Raw genomic sequence first — 10,133 nt, forward strand, 5'->3', positions numbered from 1 at the left:
TATATATATATATATACATATATAAATGCACACATATATAAATGCACACATATATAAATGCACACATATATATATGCACATATATATATGCACATATATATATATATATATATATATATATATATATATATATATACACATATTGCATGTGTGTGTGTGTGTGTGTGTGTGTGTGTTGATATTTGTTTTTATGTTCAGTTTAGAAGAACAATTTTACATTAATCTGAAGGGTCACTCTGTACTTTTGTAGAGTACAGATTTATTATTCTTAAGTAAGTTTTGGTCTGTTAAGCTACACATACATACATTCATGTATGTATGTGTATGTATGTATGTATATATATATATATATATATATGTATATATAATTTTCTATTGTCCAGGACCTGTTGGTGCTAACGGTTATTGTGAAGCTTTAGTGAAAGGTAAAGTTGGCTTGGTACCATATAAATACCTACACCCAGTCAAACTTGAAACAATGACAGCAGAGGAACAGAGAGCTCTACATTTACAGGTAAGTCTCACTCAAATGAAACCACAAATACCCCCATCTCTTTGAAGTCCATCTTGCTCGTGTCTACAGCCTTGCGAGATGATACTCTAACAAATACTGTGTGAGTTGAGTTTAGGTGTTTAGACAACTGATATGAAATATACAACGATCTTTCGATTACATCTTAGTGGACCGGACAGTAAGTACAGGGGTGGGGATGGGAGGGGCGGGATTGGCAGCAGAAAGATCTGTTAAAAGTGGGGAGAAAGATTTTTGCATTCAGCTTTTCAGACAAAGGTAATTTAAAACTATGATTCTGAAAGAATGGGCTGATGGAAGTGGCTGTTTTAAACACCAACTTCCAAACCACAACCACCAACCACTACACCACACCACAGTCACCATGACAACTACTATAACCACCATCACCTAACAATCGCTGAAGTGTAACACATCTGTGAATCGACAATCATATCACAATCACTTAATTCTCACTTCACAATCTGATAAGATTTGCCTTAATTTCACTTTAATCTCACACAACTTTCAGTCGACAGAGATGCCTTCGGCAAGATGAGAGACCATTTGCCCAACAGTTACTTCAAATAAGTACTCATTCTCATACGATGGTCAACCAATGTCACATGACGGTCAGTCAACTGTCAACGAAATGTTACATGTCACCCAACCTTTATACATCTGTCACTTGACAGTCACTCAACCTTCAACTGTCATAGTACAGTCTCCTAACAATTGCTCAACTATTTCACATTTACAGTCAACAGTTTCCCAAACAACCACCAAAACGTCACATAGGTGTCGACCAGCTGTTGTGCCCCTCTCACCCAACAACCACAAACCCGACATCACCCTCTCCCTTGATATTTCAATATTCATGTTTGTCCATTTACTGATTCCATGATTGAATGCCTTCTTGTTTGTATTTCCAGTTCCGTGGTGACACAACAGAAACAAATGCAGAACACATAAGACCACCCTCAGAAGTGGCATCTTATTTTCAAAAAGCCCATCTAAGTGAGTTCTGTTTTGTTTTGTTTCAATCAGTAATTGCACTCTGATGCACTATTGTGCATGATATTGCTCATTCGCTGCACACCAATGCACTATGACACAAAATAATGCATCATTGAAAAGTGTGGCTGTGTGCTAAGAAGCTTGCTTCCCAACCACATGGTTTTGGGTTCAGTCCCACTGTGTGACACCTTGAGCAAATGTCTTCTATTATAGCCTCGGGCCAACTGAAGCCCTGTGAGTGATATATATGGCCTTCTACAATGGCCTTGGGCTGACCAAAGCCTTGTGATTGGATTTGGCAGATGGAAACTGAAAGAAGCCCATCTTATGTATATGGAGCCTGGTGCAGCTGCTGGCTTTCCAGACCTCAGTCAAATCGTCCAACCCATGCCAGTATGGAAAACGGACATTAAACGACGATGATGATGATATATGTGTGTGTGTCCCTGTTTGTCCTCCACAACTTGGCAGTTCAGCAAAAGAAACCAAATAAGTACCAGGCTTAAAAAACAAAAGTGCCAGGGGTTGATTTATTTGACTAAAATCTCTTCAAGGCAGCATGGCCGCAGTCTGCAGACTGAAACAAGTAAAAGATGAAGAAAAGAAAATATATATCACCCCCCCCCCCCCTGTGTTTTTTTATTAATGTTTTTTGTTTTTGTTTGTTTTTTGTTGTTTTTTGTTGTTTTTTTACTACTGTTTTTGTTTTTTTGTTGTTGGTCACAGCATCCATTCCAAACCTGACTGGTAACCAATATCTCCCGCCCGAACACGGCAGATGGAACAACGGTGTCAGTAGTACTCCGCCACATACTGCTGTTTCCGCTGCTACTACCACATCCCCAACTTCACAGTTTGTGAAGAGACACAGTGGCGGTGGTGGCGGCGGCGGTGGACATATCTCGCACACTCCTATCAAAGGTGAGTACCATTAGCAAGGACAGTGGCATGCCTTGATTATTACATCTGGCTACCTTTCACACACACACACACACACACACACACACACACACACACACACACACACACTCTCTCTCTTTCTCTCTCTCTTTCTCTCTCTCTATCTATCTATCTATCTATCTATCTATATATATATATATATATATATATATATATATATATATCCCTCTCTATCTTTCTTTTTCTCTTTGGCACTCTCTCCCTCTTTCTCTCTCCTCTCTCCTTCTCTCCTCTCTCCTTTTCACTCTCTTTTCTTTATCATTCTCCTCTCCTTTTCTCTCTCTCCTCTCTCTGTCTCCCTCTCCTATTCCACGTGTTTGAATATGATATTTCCACAGAAAATAGAAGAAAGGATCATTCTGCTTTCCTGTGTTCTACAGTTTCAACTGTCATGTAGCCACCATTCACCTCTCTATCTCTCTCTCTCTCTCTCCTTCTCATTGCACACCCAGGATTGCCTGAAGCACCGTCCACCTTCCATCTCGAAAGAATAGTTGGAGATAACAGTGTTCTTCTAAGTTGGCACCCACCAATGATGGATGAGCTCGACCAGAATAATGGTATGCAGCTTATTGGCTACCGGGTAAGTGCATGTTGCTCTTAAATATCTATTTGTGTATGTGTGTGTGTTGTCATATAAGCACTCATACACACACTAAATATTACTGTCTGTTGTTGAGCTTAGACTACATATATATATATATATATATATATGTATATGCACAGGAATGGTTGTGTGGTAAAAAGTTTGTTTCCCAACCACATAGTTCTGGGTTCCGTCCCACTGCATGGCACCTTGGGCAAGTGTCTTCTACTATAGTCTTGGGCTGACCAAAGCCTTGTGAGTGGATTTGGTAGACGGAAACTGAAAGAATCCCATTGTATATGTGTGTGTGTGTGTGTGTGTGTGTGTGTCTGTAAGCGGACGTTAAACGATTATGATGATGATATATGATCACTGAGTCTGAGAAACTCCTGCTGGCAAGACAAGGCAAGGTAGATAAATATTTCACTTACTACGTGCTACTGTTGGGTGGTCTGCTAGAAATAACAGCTGAGTCTTCTTCATACTCTATTCTCTCCTTAAAAAGGAAGAACGCATTGGATGACATAGCCCTTGATATACAAAGCAGTGGGGATCGTCATGGATGGAATCCCTTTGATCCTAGATTTACTGGATCAATACTGATATGATTGTTAGTTTTAAGCCATCAATCAACCATCATCAAGCTCATTGGCTTGCATCTTAATTAATATTTTAGACGAGAGTTCATCTCTTCAAGAACCATAAATCAAATTAAATTGAAGCAAATGAAAAAACATAAACCAAAACATCTTCCTTTGTATTTATCTCTTTAGCATTTAAACCGGCCCTGTCCGGCCCAGATATCCTTCTTATTTTATGCTCTCATTCCTATCCTACTATGTCGTTCTGAAAATAAGCAATCAGATCATCGAAATCTCAAAGCTACAAAATAAAGAATAATTAATTCAAAATTATGTGAATAAATAAGGATTACATTTGAGAGAGGAATCTGAATGTCGAAGGGTTAGAATACCTTTCCTCGATTTTATTTGTTTGTTAATCTCTGCAGATATTTCTGAATGGTCGACTGTGCCAGCAACCAGGAAGTGCACACCTTGCTAAAGCTGTGGTGGAGAACCTAGATCTGTCTCGTCCACAGTACTTTGCCATCCAGTCAGTTGCTGCCAATGGTCAGATGTCACCCTCAGCAGAGGTTGTCTTTGAAGGTTTGGAGCGATGGCTTGATGCTGGCGATAAAAGCACTGAGTCGGACACAGATCTTTCAGAGATCCTTCCTAGTCCCCTTGGTAATTCGGGACCACAGAGAACGGTAAGTTCTGGTTTTTGTTCTGTTGTTTTGTTTTCTGATTCTTTTCTGTTTTTTGTTCTGTTGTTTTAATTATGTTAGCTGAGAGAGGCACAGATGGTAACTTGCTGCCCCAAACATCATATAAATTAACCTCTCTTTATTTTGTATTTAAGTCATTTTGTATTGGGATTTATTTCTGCCTTTCATCAAGAAAATGACAAGGGTATGGGTTGTGATATTCATTCCTTGCTGAATGGTATTTACAAGTGTAGCCCAGTAGTTAAGAGGTTTGCTTCACAATCATGAGATCTTTGGTTCAGTCACACAATCAATAGAGCAACCTGCTCATGAATTAATGTGCAAGCGGCTGAGTACTCCACAGACACATGTACCCTTAATGTAGTTCTCAGGGAAATTCAGCATGACAGAATATGACAAGGTTGGCCCCTTTTGAAATACAGGTACAGCTCATTTTTACTAGGTGAAGCAACATGAAATAAAATATCTTGCTCAAGGACACAACATGCCACCAAGAATTGAACTCATGACCTCATGATTATGAGCCGAGTGCCCTGACCACTAAGCTACATATTTTCACCAGTTATCATCTATTATCATCTCTCGTACAATTCTTCCAGTGCAATCCACCCAAATGCCTTGAATGTCAGTAAGTGCAGGTGTACTTTTAATTGCAGTTTGTTGCAATCTATGACTACAACCCATCGATGCAGTCTCCACACGACTACGCAGAATCTGAATTACGGTTTAACGCAGGTGACCTTATCACAGTCTTTGGGAACCAGAGGTCAGATGGATTTTTCTGGGCTGAGGTAACTAGAAATTATTATCTCACCTGTTTGCCTTTGTGTGTATGTGTGTGTATTGTAAATAAATATATATATGTATGTAAATAAATATATATATGTATGTAAATATATATATATATATATATATATATATGTATTTACCTACATTTATGTATAAGTATCTCTTTGTCTATGTGTGTGTGTGTGTGTGCAAACATGTACATATATGGGCACGTACTTCATCAAAAATTTTCTAACTTTCAGTTAAATGGTAACCAAGGGCTTGTCCCTGCAAGTTTTGTGGAAGAAGTTCCAACGAAAGGTTCTCGGTCAAAACCAGTAAGTTTAACAATCCACTTTAAGACTATTTTTCTTGCCTCTCCGTCCACTACAGCAGCAGCCCTTGACCGTTTATCGCATCATTGTGGGTGGAGGATGATTCACACAGCAAAACACAATAAAGTACATGATTTATAATTTAATTATTACAGACATAATGCCAGATATATTACATATGTGATACGTATAGAATGCAGAAACACTCTGCAGACGGTGAGGGTCACGAAAATAGAATTTTAAAATTCTTTTTGTGTAGTCTGATGCCAAATGATCCATGCCTTGTTGGTTGAGAACCCTTTCACTGTAGGATCTATTGTGTCCCTCTATCATCCATTCTACAACCTGTTGTTCCTTTCATGGTCTATTTACCTTTCACTCCATTAAATCTAATGAATTACACAGCAGACAGACTTACCAGAATTAAGGCAGCGAGCTGGCAGAACCGTTAGCACGCCGGACAAAATGCTTAGCGGTATTTCGTCTGCCGCTAGGTTCTGAGTTCAAATTCCGCCGAGGTTGACTTTGCCTTTCGTCCTTTCAAGGTCGATAAATTAAGTACCAGTTACGCACTGGGGTCAATATAATCGACTTAATCCCTTTGTCTGTCTTTGTTTGTCCCCTCTATGTTTAGCCCCTTGTGGGCAATACAGAAATAAGAATTCTGCAGGACTACATTAAATGTTAACTTCTTATGACTTTGTTCCAATGCTAAAAGACATCATCATCATCATCATCATCATCATCATCATCACCATTTCTCTTTATTGTTAATTGCTATTAGTTTCATTATTACTAAGGCAGGAAGCTGGCAGAATCATTAGCACGCCAGACGAAATGCTTAGCGGTATTTCTCCAATTGCTACGTTCTGAGTTCAAATTCCACCAAGGTTTACTTTGCCTTTTAATCTGTCTGAGATCGATAAAATAAAATGCCTGTCAAGTACTGGGAGTCGGTGATATTTATTAGTGGCCCCTCCCCTCAAAATTATAGCTTTAGCCCTCTGCCAGAAACCGTTGTTGTTGTTGTTGTTATTGTTGTTATCATTCTGCTTTTCAGGTGAGTCGCCAGAGCAGCAACGCCTCGCAGAAATCATTACAGAACACAGTTGGTCGAACGAGTAGATGATACGATGTGTGGTAAGCCACACCTGTGTTAATGAGGTGGAGGAAAAGGGTGGATGGATGGTTGGAAATAAATAAGTAATAATAATAATAGAAATTAATGTTAGTGCCAAATCTGTGTAAGATGCATCTCATATATATAATAGTATATAATATATATATATATATATATTATTATTATATTATATATTTATATATAATATATATATTATTATATATATTTATGTATAATATATATATATATATATATATATATATATATATATTAATATTAAAGTTTGTTCCAGAAAAAATCCACTTTGTGTTAATTGACTGCTGCATCTGATGGTTGATCACAATGGCTGTGGGGTGGGGTGGGGTGGGGTGGAGAAGGAATTTGAGGTGGGGGACTGGTGGTGAGAGCTCAATGTTCTCCCTTCACAGCCCTCACTTTATGTTAATCTCTCTGTCACTTCATAACAGTCTATTATTGTCTAGCTAGCCACACACTCACACAAACATACACACACACACACACACACACACAAACACTCGACTTGTATTATTAAATATTTGTCACAGTACAATGAATGCCATGCGTTTGTGAAAGACTTTGCTTAGCGCCACAGATGCTATTCACATGGACTTTGGTTATGATTCCTGCCACTTGTCACGTTTGTATTTCATATCATGAAAAACTGGAGTTAAGTACAAATTTCTATTCTAATAATAAAGTTTAACCGAATTACTAAAATACATCTGTGTGTATTTAAATTATTAAACTGGACACTTACTGCTCATACACATGTACATACACGTGTGTGTGTGTGTGTGTATGTGTGTAAAACTAAACTCCTGTAAATGGGTTGGATGGGGTGGGGGGGCCTCTTAGGTCTTCTGCTATTTACAGAATATGTTCTGTACAGTTTGTTGCTAATACCATAAACTCTTTTAATAACTTTTATTACAACAACAAATGCAGTAAATTTTATTGTTGAAAATTTTGTAATGGAAAATAAAAAAAAATAAAAAATACAATTTTCTTAAAAGTATTTCAAGAAAATTCTGTTTTGTAGAATTTACAAATATTTGTAGAATTTTCATAAACCTGTAAAGTTTACTAACATTTGCAAAGTTTCTGTTTATTTCTGGATTTTTATATCCATTTCATATAGTTGACATAATTTTGTAGTATTTATGCATTGGCAGGTATATAAAATATATATATATATATATATACAATCTCTGATATTAAATCAATGACTAGACCATGGTTTGTGTGTAGTATGAAAGACCCCCTGGCTAGGGAGCTGGGTAGGATCTCGATCTAATATTGATTATTTCTACCTATTTTAGATAGTAGGTGGTGAATTTGGATCTAACTGATGTGCGTGAGTGTGTGTGGGTACATGCGTACTTCCATATGTATGTACACACACACTCGATGCAGTGGGTGTGGAGGTTATCTTACTAAGCAGTTATAACCAGTTCATTTACATGGTTGCCCTCTGCATTGCTGATACATACATACATATATATATATATATATATACACACACATACATATTTACATATATGTATGTATGTATGTGTATATATATATATATATATATATATATATATATATATATATATCTGGCATGACAAATTATGCCATGAGATTATACATATTGGTAGGTGTATATAATACCACATTATTTAATATGTATAGCTTTACAGGTATATTCTAATATCCGGTGTTTCCATAATATATATATATATATATATATATATATATATATATACACACACACACACACACACACACACACACACACACACACACACACACACACACACAAATATATTCAGAAAAATATCCATATAATCTAATAACCATTGTTTAAAGACAATAACATTTTATAAAAAATGTTTAATCCTTAAAAAATAAACCATGCAAATACAATATATATATTTATATATATGTATATGTATGTATGTATGTGTGTGTGTATATATATATATATATATATATATATATATATATATATATATATATATACGTATATATATATATAAATAACATGTATATATATGTATATATATATAAACAACATATATATATATAAACAACATGTATATATATGTATATATATATAAACATGTATATATATGTATATATATATAAACAACATATATATATGTGTATATATATATATATATAGATAGATAGATATAATATCATATACTGCTTATATTTTTATAAGTAAAACAATAAATTATTCTCTAAAAAAAAATTATAATCATAATATTAAATATCAAAAATATATATATAAAATAAAGCAAAAATATTTTTAAAAAGCACATGCACGAGGAAGAAAGTTTCACATTTCACATGGTGGAAATGTTTTTTTTTGTTTTTTTTTTTTGATTTCATAGTTTTAAAGTTTCCTCTTGTAAACTGATTGAGGAAACAAAAAAACTTACAAAAATTTTTTAAAAAATATATATAAACATTTGCCTGAAATACTCTTTGTACAACAATAATAATAATAATAATAATAACGATGAGGATGATGATGATGATGATTATGATGATATGTTCACATAAATTCTAAAGAAGTATATCAACTTGGTAGTGTGTTGGTGTTTGGAGAGCAAAGGTGTTTTGGGGGGGAGGAAGAGGAGGATGGGGTTGAGTAGAATGAAGTAGTTGTCACTCAGGTGTGAAGTGCAAAGTTTTATATATATATATATATATATATATAGACAATTTGGTGGTAATGAAGACTCTGTATTATTGTTACTAGGTCCTCTACACTCGGAGTTGACACTACTCACTTGTAAGATAGATCTGTCTCTAAGTGCCATTACCTTGATGTGCCACTTAGTCAGTAATGACCAACGTACTGCAAACAATGGGTACTCTTGTACACCCACCCCCACCTACCCCCTACTATACTGCTGGGTTTTTTTGTTTTGTTTCTTTTCTTTGTTTCTTTTTTTTTTTTTTTTTTTTTTTTTTGCTTGGTTTTCTGTTGTATTTAACAATTTTTTTGCATTTAATTTGAAAATTACTGCTTGAAATCATACACATATATACATACCATTACACTGCCATACACACACACATCCACACCTTTATATACTGAAGTACACACGCACACACACACACACACACACACATACATACATACATATATACACACATATATGTTATTACACTGCCACATACCCATATACATCCTCACTGTTATACATACAAACACTTTTGCTCCCAGCGACATACATTCACATACTCACACATACTTACAAACACTCCTGCATACACAAGGCAGAGATTCAACCAGAAGCTACTCAAATTGTTAACAATGGCGTTGAGTTATTAGATGCCATTTTGGATTTACTTTCTCTTGGCTGATTTTTATTATCAAGGAAACCATCAACAAACATTATGATTCTTCGATGCCTTATCTACCTCTTACATATACTCTTTTGGTTTGTGTATATGGTCAACTTTCACCACACATACACACACACACACACATAAGTGAGCATAGGCGGGGCAACTGGGCAGAATTTAAC

General features: G+C 35.7%; 1 protein-coding gene across 4 annotated transcripts in view; it reads left to right on the top strand.

Moving 5' to 3' along the window:
- LOC106868614 (uncharacterized) overlaps positions 1 to 7,325 on the top strand; it is a 115,786-nt gene extending 108,461 nt beyond the window's left edge. For 3 of the 4 annotated variants that reach the window (XM_089362910.1, XM_089362913.1, XM_089362914.1), the window contains 8 exons: positions 384 to 514; positions 1,444 to 1,528; positions 2,255 to 2,449; positions 2,941 to 3,071; positions 4,084 to 4,344; positions 5,019 to 5,153; positions 5,394 to 5,468; positions 6,526 to 6,687. In XM_089362910.1, coding sequence (XP_089219036.1) covers positions 384 to 514; positions 1,444 to 1,528; positions 2,255 to 2,449; positions 2,941 to 3,071; positions 4,084 to 4,344; positions 5,019 to 5,153; positions 5,394 to 5,468; positions 6,526 to 6,594 — 1,082 coding nt within the window. In that variant the 3' untranslated portion in view covers positions 6,595 to 6,687. Of the gene's footprint in view, positions 1 to 383; positions 515 to 1,443; positions 1,529 to 2,254; positions 2,450 to 2,940; positions 3,072 to 4,083; positions 4,345 to 5,018; positions 5,154 to 5,393; positions 5,469 to 6,525 lie in introns of all 4 variants that reach the window. The other variant, XM_089362912.1, reaches the window with a different exon arrangement.
- The last annotated feature ends 2,808 nt before the right edge of the window (positions 7,326 to 10,133 follow it).

This window comes from Octopus bimaculoides, chromosome 14 (assembly GCF_046866305.1).
Source record: "Octopus bimaculoides isolate indiv1 chromosome 14, ASM4686630v1, whole genome shotgun sequence".
NCBI classification, from domain to species: domain Eukaryota; kingdom Metazoa; phylum Mollusca; class Cephalopoda; order Octopoda; family Octopodidae; genus Octopus; species Octopus bimaculoides.